Source organism: Brachyhypopomus gauderio, chromosome 18 (assembly GCF_052324685.1).
Source record: "Brachyhypopomus gauderio isolate BG-103 chromosome 18, BGAUD_0.2, whole genome shotgun sequence".
Taxonomy (NCBI): Eukaryota; Metazoa; Chordata; class Actinopteri; order Gymnotiformes; family Hypopomidae; genus Brachyhypopomus; species Brachyhypopomus gauderio.
Window position 1 is genome coordinate 6,920,308 of NC_135228.1, and position 24,428 is coordinate 6,944,735.

Sequence of the window (24,428 nt, forward strand, 5' to 3'; positions counted from 1 at the left end):
TGCAGGGGTCGCTTCTTTCATCTGGGTTCTCTTCTTTCATCTGGGCTCTTCTCTTCTCTTCTCTTCTCTTCTCTGCTCTTCTCTGCTCTTCTCTTCTCTGCTCTTCTCTTCTCTTCGCTTCTCTTCTTCTCTCTGGGCTTTGGCTTCTTCTTCTCTCTTGGCTTCCTTTGGGGTCCTTCTCCGTGAGGCAGCCTGCACCGGTTGGTATCTCTGTTTCCATTAGGTATTATTGTTACTTTAATCTAGTATGGTTGTTATTGTTTTATATTTTGTTGGTTATTGAATAAATCTGGTTAATTGTGTAGCCACGGTCTTCCTTGATTATAGCTATACTGGGCCAGATGAGCTCATTATTAGTATCAGTTAAAAGGTAAATCAATGCTAATGCCAATTCCCTCTAAAGTATCCCATCTGCTACGCATGTTTATGATAAACCTCTGACAAAGCAGGCTATTGTTTATAGCAAGGTACTTTATAAAGTTGGTTAGGTATATTCTATAACCTGTACTGATCCATTCAAGAAGTGAGTTCTTTTAGATTCTTACCAACTATAATTTGGAGTCAGATATTTAAGTTTTATGCACGTCAATCCTTCTTCTGCACCTATTTCCGTCCTTGGTTGTAGGCAAGCAGGTAGGTTAGTTATATCTCATAACTATAACCCCTACACAGGATAAAATCATTTAAAATCCCAAATCTTAAAAAAAAGAAAAAAAAGCAAAAGTAAACACTACAAGTTACACTATATAAAATGCATTTACATCTATCAAATTAAATTAAATTCTCTCAACCTGAGACAACTGGTTTGTTCACAACAGAAGTAAACTTAACAATAAAACCTCTATTCTTAATTAAATAAATCAAATACCCAGTCTGGTAGACATTCAGGAACTTCAGGTATTTTCTTAAATAATGTTTATATCGCCACCTTGAAACTGCTAATTTTTCTTCAGCTTGCTCCTGACTCACCATTTCTGCCTCTTCTCCGTTTGTGTCATGCTTCGGCACGCGTGTAACAACACTGGCTCTGATTGGCTACCATAACGCTGCCTTAGCCAATCGCTTACTTGTTAAGTTAAACAGGTGTTACACAGAGAACTGTGACCTATCGAGATCTGTTACTCCTCACTAGCCTGGACAGCGGTCCGCTCGGATTACTGTTAGTATATCAATATATAGTAACGCACTGCTTTTAATGACCAGTAACGTCAACGGCATTGTATCGACAGGAAAAGTAATAAATTATATTATCCTGTTACTGACAAAATGACGGCGTTACCTAACGCCGTTATTTTTATCTGCGTTATTCGCAACACTGGAAATAACACATCGTAAAAATATTTCATATCTACCTTTAAGTCCTATGTGACGCACTACTATGTATAATTTTCCCTTCTTTCTTTTGTTATTCATATATTTTCTCTGATTTATTTTGGAGACTTCATACATTCTAACCCAATCACATTCAGGCGGAGGACCACCGGGCAAGCCTCTTAGTGCATTTTGTGAGGTGGTGCAGCGTATCGTGCGGTGATCTGTGGAGTGGAGGGGGGTGAGGATCCTGCATTAATGAAATTCGAACACTTATCTCAAAGGTAAAGTTTTTATCATTTATTTAGATTTGAACACAAACACTGATGCTAATTGTCACTTCAAAATTATTGCATCCGTCAGTAATAAAGACGCTGCTCGTGCTCCCGACCCTGCTGGCTTGAGCGCAGATTCTCCATCTGCCCCTTCCTCTTTGACAGCGCTTCCAAACACCTCAAGTCATGAATGGCAGGAGGAAGAGTGGGCGTCTGAAGGAGGTCTGGCAGAGGACTCGCTCCCAAATGACATGCAAGAACTGAAAAGGCAGAAGTTAAAGCTTCAAATTAAAGTATTAAAATTGCAGCATGAATATTACACTCTTGCACTAAAAAAACAAAAGGAAGAACAAATAACTTAAACCCATGCTTATGTTAATGCCTAAATATTGTGCATATTTATACATAAAATTGAAATGTACCTAAAATGAAGGTTTGCAAAGTGTTGTCTGAAGCCTGTCGCATCACGTGTGCTGGCAGGGGGGCTCTCATCTCCATTTCCATCACTGTCATCACGGTTCTCCAGTGTTGGGTGGGGACGGATGTTGTGCTTCTTGCAAATATTATGCAGTATTGCACATGCCATTATGATTCGGCACACTTTCCGGACAGTACCGAATTTCAGAATGTAAATGTGGAATCTGCGCTTCCATTGGCCAATCCCTCTCTCTGCCACACTTCGTGTAGTACGGTGTGCCCTGTGAGAGGAGTTCAATAAAACTAATTAGCTACAGCTATAGCTATTGTTATGTTACTGCTGGGATGCATACAGTTGTGATCAAATTTATTCAACCCCCAATGCTGCGAAGGGTTTTATGGAATTCAGTGCACATTTGTAATTGTGTTCATAATGAAATCTTACAAGGACTTGTTAAAGAACTAAATGCAACTAAGATAGCATCAATTTTTTTTTGTCATAAAGTATTAAATGGCCTTTTTGTGATTTCGTCATTGACAATTATTCAACCCCTTTACGACTACCACTCCTAAGAACAGAGGTTCATTCCAGTGTTTTCCATCAGGTATTGAAAACATCTGTGGATGTCAACGAGCAGCAATCAAGCATAAGCACCAATTAGGCAGATTTAAAAGGACTGTGATACTCAGCTCCTTCTAGACATCTACTGGTGTGTTTCCAAGCATGGTGAAGGCAAGAGAATGGTCCCAGAAGACAAGAGAAGAGGTTATTGCTCTTCACAAGAATGGCAATGGATATAAAAAGATTGCGAAGTTGTTAAATATTCCAAGAGACACTATCGGAAGTATCATTCGCAAGTTCAAGTTAAAGGGCACAGTGGAAACGTTACCTGGTCGCGGCAGAAAGATCCTGACCGCGACTGCTGTGCGCTACCTGAAGCGTAATGTGGAGAAAAATCCCCGCGTGACTGCTAAGGAACTGAAAAAAGACCTGTCAGATGTGGGCACTGAAGTTTCAGCTCAGACAATAAGGCGCGCACTGCATAACGAAGACCTCCATGCCAGAACGCCCAGACGCACCCCCTTGCTGACTCCAAAGAACAAGAAAAGTCGACTGCAGTATGCCAAAAGTCATGTGGACAAGCCCCAAAGGTTTTGGGACAGTGTACTGTGGTCAGATGAAACTAAATTAGAACTGTTTGGGACAATGGACCAGCGCTATGTTTGGAGAAGGAAGAACCAGGCTTATGAACAAAAGAACACCTTGCCTACTGTGAAGCATGGCGGGGGGTCAATTATGCTTTGGGGCTGTTTTGCTTCTAATGGTACAGGAAAGCTTCAACATGTGCAGGGTACCATGAATTCCCTTCAGTACCAGGAGATCTTGGAGGAAAATGTGATGGAGTCAGTCACAAACCTGCGGCTTGGGAGACGTTGGACCTTCCAACAGGACAATGATCCGAAGCACACATCCAAGTCCACTAGAGCATGGTTGAACATGAAAGGCTGGAACATTCTAGAGTGGCCATCGCAATCACCAGACTTAAATCCAATTGAGAACCTCTGGTGGGACCTAAAGAAGGCAGTTGCAGTGCGCAAGCCTAAGAATGTGACTGAACTGGAGGCTTTTGCCCATGAAGAATGGGCTAAGATACCCATAGGTCGCTGCAAGACACGTGTCAAGCTATGCTTCACGCTTGAAAGCGGTCATAACTGGAAAAGGATGTTGTACTAAGTACTAAAAAATAATGTCACTAGGGGGTTGAATAAAACTGATGTGAGCACAGTAAAGACATTTGTGGTTATTCCATCATAAATTGTAACAATATAAGGGGCGGGAGTGACGCAAATGCAGAATTCAGGGGTTTTAATAAGGAGAGTAACAACCACAGCAATTAACAAAGAGGGCGGAGGGAGCTAAACAAAACCAAGGGGGAAAGACACCAACTAAACAAGTAAGCTAAACAGGGAACGCTAACGTATAAACTATAACAAACCGAGAACTGAGTAAGCTCACAGAGGGGAAGAACATAACGAGGGGAGCAAAAGACACAGGGACAACACAACAGTAATCAATGACTAAGCGAACAATGAACCATGGAACTACAAAGGATACAAAATACTAGGGATATGCATAGGGAAAACATAAACACTAAACATGTGAAGATAAAACCAGCGAAGGCTAAGAATGAAGCAGGGAGGGAGAAATAGAACAATAACATGAACAGACTATGAAACAGGGCAAAGGAGAAACAAGGGACTACACACAAGGACAACACCATGAACAATCTAAAGGCAATACCAAGGACCAGCGAGGACTCACGTACAGGGAATGACCGACAAGGGAATGAAACACTCGGGGTTCTTTATACACAGAGACAAGACGGTGAAACGAGACTCAGGTGTGTGGGCACTAACGAGGGGGGCGTGACAGACAGAGGGAGGAACGAATGGGAGCGGGGAGCTAGGCGGGACCAGGGAGGAGGGAGGAGCTGGACGTGACATAAATATTATGTTATGTTTGTCTAATTTATAAGTGCCTCTTTGATATAATTGTAAATAAGATGACTGAAATGATCAAAATCAATGTCAAACTGGCCAAAACACTTTATTTCAGTGGGGGTTGAATAAATTTGATCACAACTGTACGTGTTCTGTAACAGGAATGAAGTGGATCCAGGTTCCAGACCGGGATTTGTGCAAACCTCTCTCCTAATTGGGATGCTGCTCTGCCCTAGGAGGACGGCCACAGGATATAAGGACAGCAGACAGGGGGGAAGGCAGATACTACAGGCCAGCAGCTGTAGTGGCAGCTTGGGGGCACGTTTGATACATTGTGCAGACTTTTGTGTTGCATTGGCCTGACTTGTTGGCGTGGCTGTTTTAGTAAGGTTGTATTCATATGTGATCCTACCTGTTATGTGGTGTTCTGTGTTGTCCTTCCTTTTCCTCCCTCCCCTCTGGTTAGTAGGAAGTGACTGCCATGTTGTTTTGGGTTGGTTTTGTCTTTGTTTGATGGTAGGGAGATATATTTGTGTGTTTTCTGTTTGGTATTAGATGTAGATGTATTTCCTTTCTAGTGTGGGGTTTGTTTATTATGTTGGCATATGTCACTTATGAAATAATACCAGAGTTGTTTGGTGTATGTATAAGTATTTCTTTTTTATATGATTATAAATATATTGACTGAAAGCCTATTAATATATACAATGTATCTAATACAATCACGCTATAAGTAGAACCCGTGTGGTATGGAAGTTTTTCTGTCTCAATATTAAAATGAAAATGTAATGCGCATTTGCATTTACATGTTCTACTCATACAAGCAACTTTGAGCTCAAAATTCAAATTCAAATGCAATAACTCCATTTTCATTTGCAATTGTTCCACTCATACAAGCAACTTTGAGCTCAAAATTCTAATTCAAATGCAATAACTCCATTTACATTTGCAATGTGATGGACATCCATTCACATTTCATTTACACATACATTTTGATGCTTTATATGTGTCTTTATTGAAATGAAAATGTATTTCCCGATTTGAATTATCAAGTTCATGTGATCATGCAAAGGTTGTATCAAAATTATAATTAAAATGCTATTCGCTTAATATGCTTTGCATTTCGTGATAACACGTTTGAAACCTCACGTTTGAAATTACGTTTCAAACGTGTTATCACGAAATGCAAAGCATATTAAGCGAATAGCATTTTAATTATAATTTTGATACAACCTTTGCATGATCACATGAACTTGATAATTCAAATCGGGAAATTTTTTTTCATTTCAATAAAGACACAAATAAAGCATCAAAATGTATGTGTAAATGAAATATGAATAGACGTCTATCACATTGCAAATGTAAATGGAATTATTGCATTTGAATTTGAATTTTGAGCTCAAAGTTGCTTGTATTAGTGGAACATGTAAATGCAAATACGTATTACATTTTCATTTGAATATTGACACAGAATAACTTCCATACGTGTGTGCTGTCTTTATTCAGTATCAAAAATAATTATTTTTGTAACCTGGGATGCTGTTGTGGCCTATAGCCTAGAATGGGTCATAACACTATAGCTAAATTAGTATTATTCACAAAGAAAATACATATGGATGAAATAATAAACATACCTGTTGTAGTTGATTTGGGCTTCCGTCACTGCTCTGAAAAACGGCATGAGCAGCCACCGGCGTAAAGGATATCCTTTATCACCTAAGAGATGACATCCAGGTGGCACAAGTCCTGTTTCAAAAAGTTGGTTCAGGGCGCTTTCATTGAAAACCCGAGCGTCATGGGTTGACCTGGGCCATTTGGGTACAACATCTAAAATGTTGTATTCTGCATCAAACACAATTTGAGTGTTGATGCTATGGTACCTCTTCCTGTTCACATAAACATCCTCATTAATGCTGGGAGCAATGATCTTTGTGTGAGTGCCATCAATTGCACCTACAACTCCTGGAAATCCAGCTATCTGCATAAACTGGGTTTGCTTCTGTTGGATGACACGGGGTGTTGTTTGGAAAGTCAATAAAAAGGGTTACAGTGTGTGGCGCTGTAAGTGCCATAATTGTTTGCATGACGACTCGGCTAATTGTTGGTTGGGATGGTCCCAAATCATCAGCACTACACTGCTGCATTTTTCCTGTAGCAAGAAAACGAAGCATCAGCACTACTTTTAATTCAGCTGGGATGGCGTTGCTGCATGTAGTTGAAGGTGAGATGACATCTCTCACCAAGTCAGTGACAATGATGATTCCTGCTCTTTCCAGTCTATATCGTTTGATTAATTGAAAGTCATCAAACGTTTCCAAGACATTCTTCCTCTCTTGGAAGGTTCGGACACGTCTCTGTCTTCTCAGTGCCATCTCAGCCCCCTGGTGGCAACTCTTAACAACTTAAAAGTCCTCTGGAGCAGTCTTAACTTTTCGGGAGAGTAAGAGTGATTCTTATACTTTAGAGTTTTGATAACTGGCACTTACACTTAACTCTGTGAGTAGGAGCAAATCTAAGGATTTTTCAGCACTTAAGTCCAAAATTCCACTCTAAGAAGTTTGATAAATACGGGCCCAGGGCCCGTATTTATCAAACTTCTTAGAATTACTCCTAAGAATGCTGCTAAGAATTGACTTATGTCTAAAATAATTCTTAGTTAAAAGCTGAGACTAAAAGTTAGTTATCAAGCCTTTCAGTCTCACTTTAAGCGAAGTGTAGGAGCAATTCGTAAGTGTCAGTCTCAGAGCTGATTTACGACACCTGGCTGTGCCGCAAAGCTGATCCTGGATGACATTGTTTCAAAACCCCCTGCAAGAACCAATCGCTGGATCGGATTTTATGTTCAATAATATTTTCTGAGAAATGTAAAGATAAAATTCTTAAAATGTTGAAATACCTTCACATTTAAAGGGTCTAATCAGTGACTGTGGTGAGGAAAGCACAGGCTAGCTGAGGGCATGCATAATATAGACAGAGTTTCCAATGGAGTGGTTGGTTATATTATGGTGGTACAGTATTTAAAATATTAGGATAATTTAATTCAATGTGTGTTGTAGTGCACAATGCACATATATTACTGGCAGCATTGAGCATGCATTAACAGTAGCAGTGAGCCTACTTTAGTCGCCAGTGAGGACAGTATTGATATACTTGGCTAGGGAGTGTTTGATAGTGCAGCAGGTAAATCAATATGGAACTGGTGGCACTGAGAATGCATTAATTGTGCCAGCTAAGTTGGGCACAGCCTTTGTTCCCAGGGAGGATTTTCTGGTTTAGAAACTGATTAGCTGTACAGCAGGTAAATACAGGAAGTTTTTGGGGCAGTCATGGCCTGGTGGTAGGGAACTGGTCTTGTGACCGGAGGGTCGTGGGTTCGACTCCCAGGCCTGAGGCCATGACTGAGGTGCCCTTGAGCAAGGCACCTAACCCCAACTGCTCCCCGGGCGCCAGGCTAGGGCTGCCCACCGCTCTGGGCATGTGTGCACCACAGCCCCCTAGTAATCACTAGTGTGTGTGTGTTCTAACTGCATAGATGGGTAAAAATTTTGATTGCGGTGTAAAAATCACAATTGACAAAATATGGCACATTTACATATAATATCTGCTGGTGATGCTCATATAGAACTGGTGGCACGATGCACATAGTAAAAGCGGGGCAGGGTATGACCTTAGTAAACAGGGAGACCAACATGGATGACATAATTTAGTGACTGTTAGGACAGTACAATCTGCATAATGGCTCTCCATGTTCATAATGAAGATTTTCGCCTGAAATGATCTCCTTTAATGCAGTGAGGCCCCTGTTTGACTTGACACAATTAAGGTGGACAATGATGGTTTATTAGGTTGCAATTACCCTCTCAGAGAAGCTATAAAGGGTTATGAATAAGGGGATTTGAAATTGATTGCAGATATAGGTGGAACACTTCAGGTCTCTCAACTCAGTCACCAACTCTATGTATTTCAACCAAATCCACATCTTTTTTTTTACTTTTTATTTGTAAACAAAAGTTCAAGGCATACATTTAACCATGTAGTAAGAGGGTTGCAATATAAAAAACACAAAAAACAAAAGGAAAAAAAATTATAAAAAATAAAAAATAAATAAAACACGATGTGAGGTCATATTTAAATCAGGAGTCAACATGGGCTATTCTTCCTATTAGCTAAGTAAGCACGCCACTTTCCCCATTGTTGTTCTCCCAACTACTTCTGAAGTCGAATGAAGAAAGTCTTGCCAGATTAAGGAATTTGTAGTGGATAACTGTGTTTTTCAGGCTCTAAGCCACATGTCCTCAGTTATTTCAATGTCCAGTTCCTTGTTTCATAGTCTATGTCTGCCAGTCTCGTTAGTTGAGTTTGGATTTAGAAGCTGTGCTAAGGCTAGCTATGAAAGAATTACCAAAAGTAGTGGTTGTGGAGAGGAAAGCACAGGCCTCTTGAGGGCAGGCATCATATAGACATTTATGATGGTGTGATTGGCTATAGAGGGGAAGAGAAATAGGGATATATAGGGAACTTACCAGCAGCATTTTTTACTTGAAAATCAAATACAAATACTTGTTATTCAGTAAAGTATTTCAGTCTTGCTTTGCAGTCTTTCTGAGTTATAAGCCATTTTTGCCTAGTTATTCATCGTTGAGGAACTGTAAGGCAATGTAAGATGCATTAACAAGCACTGCATATAATTAATTGATACACAACAATTTCAAATATAAAACAAAAGAATACATACTTTACATACATAGTTTTTAAATATCAGTATACATTACCTTCACAAAAATTCATTATATACATTACCTTCACATAAATTCACAAAGGACCATTTTTTTGTTCTTTATAAAAATGCAAAGGTTGAAAACTGTTGTGCATAATAATTTGGAACATGCATTTTGAACACATTTTGAGTGTTTTATTAATTAAGACTGGCCAAAGCCGCTCTCAGCATCCAAGTTAGGATTAGGTATGCGATGGTGGACTCTGCCCCACGCTCCCCTTCCTCATCCGTTTCTGTCTCCTCCCCCTTCAGCTTGTCCTGGCTGTGGGCGTCTCTCCCTTCCGCAGCCTCGCTCTGAACATCGTCAACTTTCTCCTGAAAATAGACAACAGTTCACGTTTCAAATTCCTTTGGCATTCCAGTGCCCCAGACTGCTACCTTATCAAATGTCAGAGGTCATGGGGTGTGACTGACCATCCCAGGACTGAATCCTGACCCAGTACTGATTTGCCAGTTAACATTAGAGAGCGGTAGCCTCTTATCTTTACGGCATGGACCGCTAGCGTCTGGGGAGCATCGTTGGCTAGCAGTCGGGCCAGTCCCTGTGGTTGCTATAGTAATGGGATGGGTGGTGGGTGTCCATGTTTTATGTGTGTTTAAGTGTGGTGTACTGGTGTAGAGTTTTCAATAAACTTGTAATTCAGTATGTCTGTGTTTAAAAAACAGTGTTTTAAGTCGATTCAGCACTGTTTTAATCAGATCGGTATCGGCCGATACGAAGCCTCAGATATCTGAATCGGTATCGGAAGTGAAAAACGTGAATCGGTGCATCCCTACACACACATATGGTTAACCAGGCAACAGCCCCGACACAAACCAGTCCCTCCAATACTGCCAATATGCTAATTATTAGAATATTAATGCTAATATTTTAATGAGCTTTCAGAAGTCAGTATTCTAACAGGCACAGATGTTTGCCCTGTGCGTGTTCACACACGTGCACAATCATTGGGAGTAACGGCCGTCAACACCCTCAGGTTTAATCCTGAGGTCTGAGAGAAATGTCAAAGGTCTCACGTTAATGACTGCGTCGTTCTCGCCCAGCGCGGCTCGCAGCTGGGCCGTCTCCAAGGGTGTGTCCTCGGTTGCCATGCTGACAGGTTTCCGGGTATCACTTAGCTGCCTGCGCAGGTCCTGCAGTTCAGCTGTGCATGCTGACAGAGCCTGGTTATGTCTCTCCACACACTCCTACACGCACGCACACACACACACACACACACACACACACACATACACACACACACTTGAGGTCATATAACAAATCCCCCACTGCGGGGACTTCCCTTTCTGAATGAGTTAGTGAAAAGCTGACAACACACTTCTGCCCCAAATTTTCTTAGTGACACAAGTCACTTGAAATTTTTGATATATGCATGTTTTACCCCATGTGACATTACAGGACATTTGGGGTCTGTAACGCGGTGAGTACAGAGACGTACACACCACGTAAGAAACAGAGAAGGGAGGACCCAAGTGCCGGTTAGTAAATAATGCGTGATAACGCGCACGCGCACACACCTGAGCAATAAACAAAACTAGAGAAAATAAACACGACGCGCAAAAACGAAAGGGAAACTAAACCGTGCAAGCACGGTAGAACTACAAACAGAAACAACGCGGAAAATATCAACGCGTAAGCAGACAAGATAATACTGTGGATGAATACTGTAAAACTATAAACAGAAAACAACGTGGAATCCTCAACACGTGAAAAAACAACTAAGGACGTCAGGGAAAGACTGACAGCCGGCAAACGCCGCAACATAAATAAAACCTTCCCAAAGGAATGAACAACGGATAGGAAGAGAAAACAACTTGAGAAAACTTGAGAGAAGCCAGATAGCGGCGCAGGAGGTAGATACTCGAATAAGTAACAGCGGAACGAGAGAGAGAGAGAGAGAGAGAGAGAGAGAGAGAGAGAGAGAGAGAGAGAGAGAGAGAGAGAGAGAAGGAGGCGAGATACCTTGCAAGACAACAATACGACAGAGAGACGGGCTGAAAGCGCAATGGCATAGGACCAAAACGATTCAGCAGTGACTCGTCTCCACAAGCTTCCTTAAGAAGCCTATAAAACAGCTGAGACGAATCACTGCTTATTATGCCGATTTAGTCTGGGACTGACTCGGGTGCCCCGTGCGGAGGTAGAGGGCATGGCATCCGAGCCAGCCCTGACAGGGTCAAGTATTTTTTAGGACATATTTGGGGACCCATTCCATACACATACTCAAAGTCTGATAAAAGTCACTTTTTAATACATTCACGTAACTTTGGGGACAGGTGAAGGGACCCATTCCATACACATACACAAAGTCTGATAAAATCACTTTTGAAAACCTTCATTCAAATTTGGGGACAGGTCAAAGAAACATCTCACGTATACATACATTCATGTATGTTTTTAGGGTGTAAGGTTTAAGCAGTAGCTTTTCCATTTGATCAATCATTCAGGAAATGAAGTTGCTGCATTCTGGCATGCAGTATAATCACAAAAACAGCACTGGTTGCCAGAGTATCTTTGCCAGAGTAGTGTCATCTGGGTAGTGTACACTGTAAAAAACACTTGTTGTGTATGTTCGGGTTGATACCGATTTGAGATATTACTTCCTACTACGGTCGTTGAGAGCTAGATAGGTGTTTTAACGCACCTTACGAGATATTACTGCCGATTTGAGATAATACTCCCTACTACGGTCGTTGAGAGCTAGATAGGTGTTTTAACGCACCTTACGAGATGTTACATTGCCAAGGCCGTGTAGAGTAGGTCTCTGGTTTCTGATTTGTTTGCACGTTTACTGCTGACTCGAGATATAGCTACTCCATACTCGAGGCGCTAAGAGCTGCTTAGGTGTTTTAATGCGCCTTATGAGTTATTACAGACATATCAGACCTTGTGGGTCCATGTTCTTTTCTACGTAGTTGTTTCATTTGTATTTTTGGTTTGGGTAAGTGCCTATTTATTTTAATTGTCGTTTTCTCCTGTTTTGGTGAGAGAATAGGGAGTTAGGGACGATTGAATTGTGTTTTTGTTTATTTCTTTTGGTTTAGGGTAGTTAAAGTGGGGGAGGGCTTTAGCTTGTTCTGGTTGTTATTTTGGCACGAGCCCGTTCGATGTTGTCTCTGAGTTAATTCATTTGTATGATGTATGATTGTACTTGAAAATGGAATATGGACATTACAACACAAATAAGATAAAAGAACCATGTATGAATGAACCTTGCTGTGTGATGTTTTGGTTATTTATGTTGCGTCCTTTTAGAACGAGCTATCTTGCACAAAGGACCGTAACAAGACACAAAGATATAAGGCATTAGGAGATTTTTTTTTTAGAAAGGCCCATAAGATAACCTGTTAAAACAATATATAGCAATAAGTTCGCGGAGGGGGGTCAGAGAAATAGAGAGAGAGAGAGATCGACCCATCCATACATTCATCCATCAGGAAACAGATCAGCTAACAGTTCTGTGTGGTGATTGGACAGAATCGTGGGTGCCTGGTCTGTTCAGCCAATGAGTGCCGAGAATCACTAGTTTGAATTTGAGCGCCAGTTGCCTGGAGTACGTTCAGTTATCACAGAATCGCAGGTAAAGCGAGACCGACTGAAGCACCAGTGTCAGTGTTCAATATCAACTGAAGGTACGTCTTAGTTTTTTTTTTTTTTTCAAAAATCGCTGCTTTGCCGGGAGTGTTTAATTATTTTATTATGAGTAGCATTCTGACAAGTTGTTGTCTGACACGTTGTGTTATAGTAGTTTTGGTTTCAAACGTGTTTTAGCCAGTTTATTTTAATCTGTTCATGGCGTTTTTTTATCACATTATTTAATGGTTGTTTATTTTCAAAACGCCCAATCTTAACGTCTTCACGTTCTCTCATGTTTTGTCCTGGAATTACAAGAGGCTCGTATTTGTTAACGTATACAAGAGAACTGTTCAGTCAGACAGTTGTGAAACAAAGTAGTTTCAATTTCAAGCATTTTCAAGTACTTTAGCCTAAATTCCAGCACTTTTCAAACCTGAAACAAAGCAACATTAAAATTGGTCAGGTAAATGTTCCTTCCCGTTTTTGAGGGGTGTTTCTTTATAACTACCACATATTGTTATGGACAACACTGCAAAGAATGTGACAAGGTGTGCGGAGTCGCGCGCTACGGTCAGTCTCGAAAGTATAAACATAGTTAAAATGAGCACAGCCAGGCCAAGTGTTTAATCAACTTTAAAAAAATACTTTTAATGTCTTTTTTTAGGTTGTACAGACAAACAGCATTTTACAGAGTATACCTAACTTTTAGAAAAAACTGCAAGTTTTTGTGCTTCTATGTTGGCTATGTTGCTTCTGTGATGCTGAGCTCTAGCTATAAAAAGTTTGTGCTATTACCAGAAAAGAGAGCTTTTGTTTGTATTTTATTTTTAACCTTATTTTTCTATTATTTACTTATGTTTTATTATTATTTATTATTACTAAATGTTGAGAGAACACAGCCTTGCAGAAAATGTTTGCACTATTATTGTACACGTGTTATCTAATTTTAGATTTCATCTATTGTTGAATAAACCTGCAAAATATTTGGAATTATTCTGGATTCATTACACAGTAAAAAACAAAACAAATTAACATGCTGCTGTTCAGAGTGACATTACATTTCTGTATTTGAATCTTAATTTATTGTGTTTCACATCGATATCAGGATATCCAACAATGTTAAAGTGTTGAAATGTAAATTAATTAGACCGGCAGCCTCCTTAAAAATAACGCAAACCAGTATCCTTTGCCAGTGTGGTAGTGTTTTTTTTCATGTACTGAATGAGGGAATATAATAAGTCAGATCTTTCCCTTTTGTTCATAGCTTGCTTTGACAAGCTCTAAAAGCAGACAGCACTCAGTGGAGTTCTTTCTGACCCTACCAGTACTTGTCCATCCTCAAAGCAAAGTTGGCATCTGTGGTGCTCTTTCTTGGCATGACACCCTGCTGCTCACAAATAGTTCCCTCTTGTCTAAGTCTAGCTTCTACAACTTTCTCCCAGATCTTCAATGTGTGGCTCATCAACTTAATTCCATTGTAGTTGTTACAACTCTGTACATTTACATTTATGGAATTTGGCAGACACCCTTATCCAGAGCGACTTACATTTTTATCTCATTTTTATACAAGTGAGCAATTGAGGGTTAAGGGCCTTGCTCAGGGGCACCTCAGTCATGGCCTCAGGTCTGGGGATCGAACCTGCGACCCTCCGGTCACAAGACCAGTTCCCTAACCACTAGGCCATGACTGCCCAGGGTGATTTTTACATCACCCTTGTTCTTAAAAATGGGTACCAGCACACCTCTCCTCCATTCCTCTGGCATTTTTCTCACTCTCAACCATACCATTGAATAGTTGAGTCAAAGACCTCACTGCTATCTCTCCTAGAGATTTCCGTACCTCCACTGGTATGCCATCAGGTCCATCTGCCTTCCCTTCTTCATCCCCTCCAAAACTTTCCAAACTCTACTCTTTGTTCCATTTCATTCTCTTCATTCATTAGCTCCTTCCATCTTCTCATCACACTCTCCTCACTTGTTAAAACATTACAATTCCTATCCTTAACAAGTCTAACCCAGCGCCTTTAACAGCTCCTCTATTAACTCTTTACCACATTCCTTTCTTCTTCAGTTTCCACCATTTGGTCTTTGGTTTGACGGTTTTTTTTTACATAATTCTACACACCACCATACGATGCTGTTTGGCCACGCTCTCTCCTGTCACAATAGTCTTATAGTCTCCAATCTCTGTCGTGTTTAGTCTTCTACACAGAATGTAGTCTACTTGTGTACTCCTCCCTCCACTCTCATAGGTCACCCTATGTTCCTTTTTGGAAATAAGTGTTGACTACAGCCATTTCCATCCTCTTGGCAGATTCCACCACTATCTGTCCTTCCTGGTTCCTTTCCTTGACACCAAACCTACCCATTGCTTCCTCATCATCTGTTTCCTTCACCATGTCCATATAGGTCTGTTACAATCACCACTCTCTCCTCACTGGGAATACTTTCACTTCATCTAGATCCTTCCAAAACTTCTCTTTTTCCTCTTCCTCACATCCAACCTGTGGAGCATAACCACTGGCAACATTCAATGTCAGACCTTCTACTTCTATCTTCAGACACATCACACTATCTACATTTGTTTCACCTCTACTATGTTCTTTGCTAACTCCTCTTTCAAGACTAGTATGTGCACACAAATCAAGGCACCAGTATGAGTAATACTATTTCACTACTTAACTTGATAAACAGCTATGTATTCTGGTTATGTATACAAACATTTGTATGACTTTTAAATGGTCCCATGATGAGCTTATGTGCAGTCACTTTTGAAGGTTGTTCCACTTTAAGCAATCACAAACTCCAATAAAAGCCTGGTCAGAAATGGATGGGTTTACTTTAGAAACTGAATAATGGGGCAAGAACTCTACAGCTGCAAGCCCTATAAAAATGTCAAAAAGTCAAAACCATACACAGCTGCCAAAATCAGGCCCAATTCTGACCAACATGCCTCGTATCTTCCTGGATGTCAAACAAAACTGTCTGATATTTGGGGTTATTGTGATTTCAGAATTGTTTTGCATTTTACGTTACAATGTTATGCATTCTAAATTGATTAAAAAGTGCACACAATGTCCCAGAATTACTATATAGCCTACAGGTTGCAGGTTAAAACAGAAACTTTTGATTTTCTCTTTTCACAGATGCGGCAGTGGGCACTGGTCTACTGATGCTGTAACGATCTGCGCGAGGCAGAACAGGGAGGCGGACACAAACGCTGAGGAGAGCGAGATTTATTCTAAGGAATTCCAAAGACGTCAAGGTAACAGGCGCGGGTCAAAACGGGCAGGCAATCCGGACATGAATTACAAACACAACTAGGAGGACTCACGGACCAGGCAGGAACACACGGAGATCATGGGGAAAACAACGAGACATGAAACGGAAAACTACGAACGTTAGAGATCACAAGGAACGTGAATGCACAAAACAACCGATAACCAGACATGGGAAATACAAGGACTATAAATACACAGGACTAGACTAGGACCAGGGGCCTCATTTATAAAGCGTGCGTACGCACAAAAACGGGTCTGAAATGTGCGCACGCAACATCTTGCGCAAAAACTGTGATTTATAAAAAAAAGTACGTGGCGTAAAAACATGCGTAGTTTTAAGCAAACTCTAGAGCTGCCGTAAACCTGTAAAACATTGCGGAGAGAGATAGAGAGAGTGGGGAAATAGTGACATCATCTGGTTAAATAGAGAATTGCAAGTAAATGCGCAAACCATCCTCACGCATCAGTTAATCCCGAATAGATCAAGATTAAGAACAGAAGGACGCTACAATGACGTGCACACTCTGACACGCTCTGTTGTAGAACGCACCATCGGGCTGCTAAAAGGCCGATGGCGCTGTTTGAGCCACACCCCTTCTTACTCTCTCTCGGCGAGATGTTCTGCTGAACTCTGACCTCAGACATGGCAAATATCTTTAAAGTGGGAAGATGTTACTCTGTTCTTCCTGACTTTATGCCACTCTACGCAGACACTTTGCTCCCTTGTAGCAGCCTCTACCTTCCTTGCCATATCTAAAGTAGTTTGCAGGGACTGCAGATGTAGCTGCTGTTGGAGACTGCAAACAAACTGGCAGGTAGTAGGTGCCAAAACGGTAACCATCTACAGGTAGAGGTGGTGGTGGAGGGGCATCTTGGTGGTAAAAGATAGTTTGGCTTACAGGTACTGGGTGCTGGTAGGAAATTGGACTGCCTTCTTGAACTTGACCAAACGCAGAGTCAACCAGTGGGACATCAGCACTAATTGCCATAGTAGTGATCAATGGCGCAATGTCCGCTGGGAAATCCTTATAAGCCTCATCCACTTTAAGGACATCAGGATCAGGCAGCTCCCCCCGCACAGCTTTGTAAAGTGTGCTCCTGTTTAAAATATCAGTTGACACTTTAAATTAGACAAATTTTAAGCTAAAAGACTATTTCCATACCAATTTATATACATTCAAGTGACAATGCTATGGCCACCTCTATTGGCGCATTTCCACTAGGGCCTGCTTGGCGCGGTACGGTTCGATTCGCGACGGTTTGTGAGTGTTTCCATTAGTACCACTTCCCTGTGAGCCGGCCCCTTTGGGTACTATTTTCGTACCGACTCTCTCGAGGTTCTAACCGTTCCGAAGCGGTACAGTTCTGTGACGTGGAGGAACAGCATGACACTGATTGGCCAGGGAGTGTCGTCACTGGTTGCGTCAGGAGAGCGACTCCTCCGCTATGCTATGGACTCCTCAGCCATTTTTAAAACCCAAGGAGCGAAGTCTGTTCCCTGGTCAAACGCCGAGGTACAAACCTTTCTGTTAATAATCAGCGATCAAAAAATCCAGGGCGAACTGGACGGGGCCACTAGAAATGTAAAGGTTTTTAGCGAGGTTTCCGCGCTAATGGCCACTCATGGCTACCAGCGGTCCGTTCAGCAGTGCCGGTCGGTCCAAGCTAAAAAAGCTTAACGCGATTACCGGGCGGTGAAGGACCATAACAGACGCAGCGGAGCAAACCGCAAAGACTGGAAATGGTTCCAGCAAATGGATGCCATATACGGTCACCGGCCAGCCAGTAACGGAAGAGAAAACGTGCTCGACACCAATGTTTGTGCTGGAGGCCATGGAGAATGGTGAGTGTATTGTGATTTCAGTTTTACTACTAGGCTTGTAAAAGATGTAATATGAACGTAATATGAACGCATATATTGTAAACGCAGGAATTTAGAGCTGTGTTTGTAGTTAATGTTACCACCACAGTCACTACTGTACAATAGCTAGCTCTTAGCCTTGCTAGTTGCTAGTTAGCTGTAGCCATAAACACAGCATGACCAGCGATGACGTGCTACACATTTTGTGCAGTTACGCTATATTGCTGTTGCTTTCACGCGAATGCTTGTGTTTAATATTTGTTATTTTTTACGTTCAAGATTCCCCTTCCACTGACGAGGCGAGCGGAGTTGGCGGAAAATGTTTCCTTCAACCGGGCTTTCCTCGGGGTGCTTGGCGAACTTGTGAACACCATGCGAGACAGACGCCAGTAAAAGCACACAAAATGTTGCTTGTAGTACTATAAATATTTATTTCATATAAAGCTATATGTAAATATTTGCTTTTTGCACTTTTTTTTAACTATAACTATATTATTTACATATGTTGTACTTTAAATATCTATATTTCATAATAAAGTTTGATTTCATTTGATTGTATGACTGATGCTTTTTATGCAGGGTGTGTTCAGCCTGTTTGAGTAATACCAAATTATTATCAATAATTAGAGCAACCACATACAATAATGAAGATAAAAATAAATAAGATACAATAATGGTATGTGTTAAGGGGCATCGACCGGTGTTGTGGTCGTATACAAATGATGTCACGACACTACAACCCGCGCGCCAACAGCGACTCCACCCACATTGGGGTGGTTCACCATTGTAATGGAAACACAACGCGACCGTACCGTTCCGTTGCGAATCGACCCGTATCGAACCGTACCGCGCCAAGCAGGCCCTAGTGGAAATGCGCCATTTGTTTCTACACTCATTGTTTATTTTTTCAGCTCCACTGATCATATAGGAACACTGTAGTTCTATAATTACAGAATATCATCCTCATCCATTTCTGTGGTGGTCTATCCTATGGGGTCCTGAGTATTGAGCAGGGTGATAATATGCAGAGAAACGGGTGCAGGACAACAGTCTGTAATTATAGAACTACAGTGTCCTATAATATCAGTGGAGATGCAACAATGGGTGTAGAACTTTGGAAGTGTCTATAATATTGTGACTCGACTGTGTAAAATAACAGTAAATACTTACCTTACACCATTAGCAACAGTTCTCTGCTTTGGCTTGGTTGACATCACAACCATGTCACTGACCCGACCTGGCTTCAAACCCTATTAATGATTAATAAAACATTATTAAAAAACTGAAATGGGCTTTATAAAAAGTACTTGGTAACACTTGGTAATTCAGCTACATTGTGCTTCTGCCACATATTGTCTGACTACAGGTATTTCTAATATTTATAATATAACAAAATGGCCAATATGTATTCTGTAAAACAGATAGTAAATCCTTTGTAAAATGTTTTTTCTGGTATCTTACTGGGATATACTTACCATGATTCTCGGCTTGTGCCAGCATTGCTCTGTCTCTGTACAGCTCAGGACTGGGGGAACAGCAGCAAGATTCAGCTGAGAGTAGTGTGCAGTCTGGTACAGCAGTGCAACATTATGGTTACACAGTGCTATTCCAGCTACACATGAACACTCGGCTTCAATCAGCTGCACAGGGGAGGAGTCCTCAAAGACAATCTTTTAAAAGGAAAATGGTGTTGTTACAATCATAGTAGACAACAATATCTCATCGGTTTTTACATAAACAGAACAATAGAAAAGCTGTTCAAATTGTTTTGAGTGATCATAGTATCTAGTGGTTTTAACATAAGTTAACATAAAATAGTATATTTGGAACACTGTTTTAGTGTTTGAATTTATTCAAAATTAAGTTAAAATACAGTTTATACAACTGAACAGCAATCCAATACATAAAAACAAACATGCGGCAAAGAACAGCCGCCAAACACTTTCTATATATATATTCTTACTCTGAGGTTGTGAGGTTTCTCATGCTTCCTCATAGACCTATGGCAGGTAGCTCGGACGCTCACTCTCCCTGTTCCTGGATCTTTATTTGATACTGGGAACAATATAATGTTATCACCAACACACTTACACTGGACAACATTAGTCAAGTTATTCAACAGCTATATTGCAAAGTTACGTAACAGCGTTATCTCCAAGAAAGCAAATCATCTGTGGAAGTTAACATACGGGAGATATGGTTAGCTAACCTAGATAGCTAGCTACTGAGCTAATGAGTTAGCTAGCTTAGTTCTCTAGATAAACACTTACCTTCGTAATTGTCGATGTAACTCGAGACGTACATCTTGAAGCCCTTCTCTTGCTTACTTCTGGGTGCTGCTGTCGAAGCCTGAATGATTCTCTGAACATTGTTTATAGTTATTTTCGGCAAATCCTGAAGGCATCGCGTATAGAAAGCCATACTGCCTGCTGACTGACGTAGAGAAGCGGAAATGCCTCCGCTTACCAACCGTAGACCGGAAACCGGCAGCGTCGTCTTGCGCAACTAGCCAATACTGTGTCAACACAGTTTGTGTAGTGTGTCGATACACTCCTTGAGGTATCATCTTCCCATCACTAGTAGCCTGTGCCCTCCCTTCACTTCTCCCACATGCTGGTCGGGTTGGTTCTGGTTTGTCTTCCCTGTTTTAGTTCTTGTTACCCTTTGTTTAATTATGTAGTCTTTCCTTTCGTACACTACTCCTTAGATATATTGTCACCTCCCTGATTCCCATGTGCATCTTCTACGATAGTTTCACTTCCCGTCAGTTTGTTTCCCCGGTAAGTTTAGTTTGTTGTAGCGTGTGTCTCCTTCTCCTAGTTTCGTGTGTATGCATGAGTGTATGTATCTATGTTCGCTTGTCCATTCTGTCCGGTTTCAGCATGTGTGAGATTAATGTTTCTAACGATTGTGTTTGATGCTTCTATGTACTGGTCTGTATTTTCGTGTCGTGTTCCTGTCCTGTTTAAGTTGTGTTTGCGCTTTGTGTATTTCATAGGTGTTTTGTCGTGCCATGTTTGCACTCTATCTGTTAACTCATTCTTGTAGGTTCTCCGTTTTGTTATCCGCATGTTTTCTTTGGTTTACTTACCTCTCTATCTATTTATTTTCCTTTGTTTAGTCTGTTGCCTGTGTTATTTAATAAATTATTCAAATACTTGCATTTGCGTCACACCCGCCCCCTTGATTCGTTACATGCTCCATCATGGCACTGACTTATAATGTGATCAGAACAGTAACCTCCATCAGAGAGATGCTTTAGTATTTGATCAGTTATGTATTCAGCATATAGCTGATCTAAATCAAGTAAGCCAATAAGATGCTCTTCTGGAACAGAATTAGAGATGAACCTGATCATTAGGGAAAGGTTTTCTACATTACACCTGTCTCGGGTTCCATCACTCTTTATACAAAAGCAGTCTGCATTGTCATATTTGTTTAATCTCAATCAAAACCATCTTTGCTAGCGTGTCAATGATCTCATTTTGCATATCTTTCGATGTATATTTTGCATTCTGAGGAATATGTTTTGCTATATCTGCCCATTTAGGGTAATTGGTTAAATTATATTCAAAAAGCTTGACGAAAAGGCCAGCTTATATGACGTCATTTACAGCCAAAAACTGAACCACAAAAACCGAACTATGCTTCAAGCATAGTAGTGGTTTTTCTCTGTCTGGGTTGGACCCAACAGACCAGTGATAGTGTCACCGCTTGACTCTCTGTTTTCTGCCCACAAAGCCATAGCTCGTACATGACTCTGATTGGATGTGTGCTTCTGAAAGCCTTTATCATTGTCAAGTGCCGCTTTCCAGTTTGTATAACCATGCTTTGTCAATGCTAAATCTCTATCATTTTTACCCTCAAATATACGACATGGAAAGTAAAAGCATGCATCAGTTCTTTCAGAATACTCAAGCCATGGCCTGGATCGATACCAGCTCGGATTAAAAGCCTTTGCTTTGTGGCCAAAAGTTTGCTTCGGAAAAGCATGTAATACTGGCTGTGATGGCGCGGAATTAGATTAAAAAACGATGCATTATAAGTGTTTCTACAATGTATATTCATTAAATGAAAGATGCACATAGAAAGACATAAATAAACTTAAGCCTGTGTTAGAAGAACCAAGTTAGCCTAACAGCTAATGGCTAATAAAATAATTTAAGCAATACCTATGTAAGAGGTAAGTAACATTAAAGCAACGAAAAACCACAGCTAAGCAAATATTACCATGTGGAAGTCAGTTTAAACTCAGCAGAGTGATTACCAGTATACAATACCTGCCTCTCGCTCACAGTAACAGAACACATACTGCTGAACTGAACTGTTTGCGGTAGTATGCCGATTTTTATATGACTCAAAGAGCCAATCAGGAATAAGCAAGGAAATATCTTCACACTGTAAAGCAAAATGCATTTTTGTGATTGGTTCAGAGATAATAAAAAAATAGCCATTGCTTGCATTGTGTATGGGGGGGGCAAAGTCACAATTTGTACCCACCCCCCCCAGCGCCGGCCCTGGTGGAGGGCATCATGAAATCTGAAGATTAGAAGAATGCTAATCTCAAATATGAGAGACTTGGAGCAGTTTGCAAAAGAAGAGTGGTCCAAAATTCCAGTTAAGAGGTGTAAGAAGCATGTTGATGGTTATAGGAAGCGATTGATTTCAGTTATTTTTTTTCAAAGGGTGTGCAACCAAATATTAAGTTGAGGGTGCTAATAATTTTGTCCAGCTCATTTTTGGAGTTTTGTGTGAAATTATGTCAAATTTGCCTTTTTTTCCTGTTTTTTTCAGATGCACTTTTGAAATAATAGTGATGTTGCAGTGACTTCCACTGGTGGTAGTTGTTGTTTTTTATTTTTTGTAATGAATGGAGGAGACAGAGAGGGATCCTGGTGCAAAAGCGTAGCACTCTTTATTTGGCAGATAGATACAACCAGAGAATGCGAGATGTTAATGCGTAAACTGAGTTTATCTAGCGCTGTTTGTTGAGGGTGGTCAATCCGGTCCGGGGTCGTAACGAGAAGGCAGAGTCCGTACGGTACCTGTGGGCTAGGCAGGAGACGGGGTCGAGGGAACAGGCAGAGGTCGAAACACAGGAGAAACAGCAGAGTAGAATAACGCTCAGTACGCAACATAGTTGGCAATACTTCGCGACGAGGTGTTGTGACGGCGGTGTATATGAATGCCTGGAATGTGGGAATGGTGATGAGGAACAGCTGAGTCCTAATGGCTAATCAGGTGTTATTCCTGACATTTTAAAATGTATTATTAATATTTAAAAGTTGTTCTCACTTTGAGTTACATGTATGTATGAAAGGTGCTATACAAATAAAGATTATTATTATTATTATTATTATTATTACATTTTTGTAAAAGAAATGCCTTGCTGTGAAAGTTTATTCACATCCATGTAGAATACTTCACAGCTTTCATCACAGAATTCTTCACAGAATATTTTGCAGCACTCTGAGTGATTGTCCTGGCAGCGGCGATGGCAGCAGGGATGGCAGCAGGGATGGCAGCAATTTAGAAATAGTGCCAAAAGTGACAGTATCAGCATGACAGAGAAACCTACAAACTGGAATAAGACAACATGGTTCTGTGTAATTGGTGACTGTGTAGGTTGTATAGTAAATTGTATAGTCCCAAATCTTACAAGGCAGATACTAAACCTGGATGCTATGGATGCTAAATGTTTACATAGAGAACATTAAACATAATCAGTAAACCCATTCAAGTACTACTGTTCCTATGGTCATAAATGTTCCTCCAGACTTGGGAACTTGGGAGGTGTTCATGATGAAATTTAAGTAGCTTACCCTGGAATTGAAAATGATGTCACTGTGGTCTTGGTCTGTGGTACAAGTAGTATTTTCTGTATCCTTTAATTTGCCATTTAAACAAAGCAGATATCTGCCATCTATGAAGAACAGGGCTAACCAAACGATACTCGAAAATAACCCCAGCAAAACCCTAATTTTCCATTTGGTATGGCACAAACATCTTTTATATCTCTGCTGACGTTCCTCCTTTTTCTCTTTTTCATTTGGTATAGATGCAAGGTAAAACATGATGGTGAATCCGATAATTGCAGGGATTACCAGGTAAAAGCCGAATATAAACTTTCTTTGGACTTCTGTGCAAGGGCACACAAAGTCACTGTCCAGGAATTTTTCTAAAGCTGCAAGTCCAAGCACAACTAAAAACATGCTATTACCTTTGTTTTGTCCAAATTTATTTAGAGGAATTCTCCAATCCATTTCAAGTGTAAGATAAACCAGAATGTAAAAAAATGTTTGCAGGTCTTTTTCTATCAGCAAAAAGGTTCCACAAGACAGCCCAGCCTGCTAAGCGTCACTTCAACCACAAGAGATAAATAACAGGAAAGGTTGTAGTCCACCTCCCCTCAGTATCACGCACTCCA

General features: G+C 40.7%; 1 protein-coding gene and 1 long non-coding RNA gene across 4 annotated transcripts; both read right to left on the minus strand.

Moving 5' to 3' along the window:
- Positions 1 to 8,503: 8,503 nt before the first annotated feature.
- LOC143482125 (uncharacterized) lies at positions 8,504 to 22,297 on the minus strand. Of its 2 annotated transcripts, XM_076980389.1 has the most exons (7): positions 20,272 to 22,297; positions 19,965 to 20,056; positions 19,477 to 19,671; positions 19,172 to 19,251; positions 17,040 to 17,238; positions 10,300 to 10,470; positions 8,504 to 9,597 (listed from the first exon to the last, which is right to left on the minus strand). In XM_076980389.1, exons 1-7 carry the CDS (start codon positions 20,420 to 20,422, stop codon positions 9,421 to 9,423), a joined length of 1,065 nt encoding a protein of 354 aa, XP_076836504.1. In that variant the 5' UTR covers positions 20,423 to 22,297; the 3' UTR covers positions 8,504 to 9,420. The 2 variants fall into 2 exon arrangements, with proteins under 2 accessions (XP_076836504.1, XP_076836505.1); XM_076980390.1 differs by lacking the exon at positions 19,965 to 20,056.
- A 594-nt stretch (positions 22,298 to 22,891) lies between these two features.
- Positions 22,892 to 24,428, minus strand: LOC143482126 (uncharacterized). Of its 2 annotated transcripts, XR_013122136.1 has the most exons (3): positions 23,824 to 24,428; positions 23,368 to 23,582; positions 22,892 to 23,053 (listed from the first exon to the last, which is right to left on the minus strand). It is a non-coding gene; the product is annotated as an uncharacterized LOC143482126 (long non-coding RNA). The 2 variants fall into 2 exon arrangements; XR_013122135.1 differs by having other exon boundaries at positions 22,892 to 23,582.

What these genes read in the sequence shown, in the direction of transcription:
- LOC143482125 (XM_076980389.1), bottom strand. Translation starts at nt 20,422, where the DNA reads ATGGCTTTCTATACGCGATGCCTTCAGGATTTGCCGAAAATAACTATA. An exon ending in TTACATCGACAATTACGAAG is followed by an intron (nt 20,057 to 20,271) that starts GTAAGTGTTTAT and finishes TATTGTTCCCAG; the next exon opens with TATCAAATAAAGATCCAGGA. An exon ending in CCTACCAGCACCCAGTACCT is followed by an intron (nt 10,471 to 17,039) that starts GTAAGCCAAACT and finishes GCGTGCGTGTAG; the next exon opens with GAGTGTGTGGAGAGACATAA.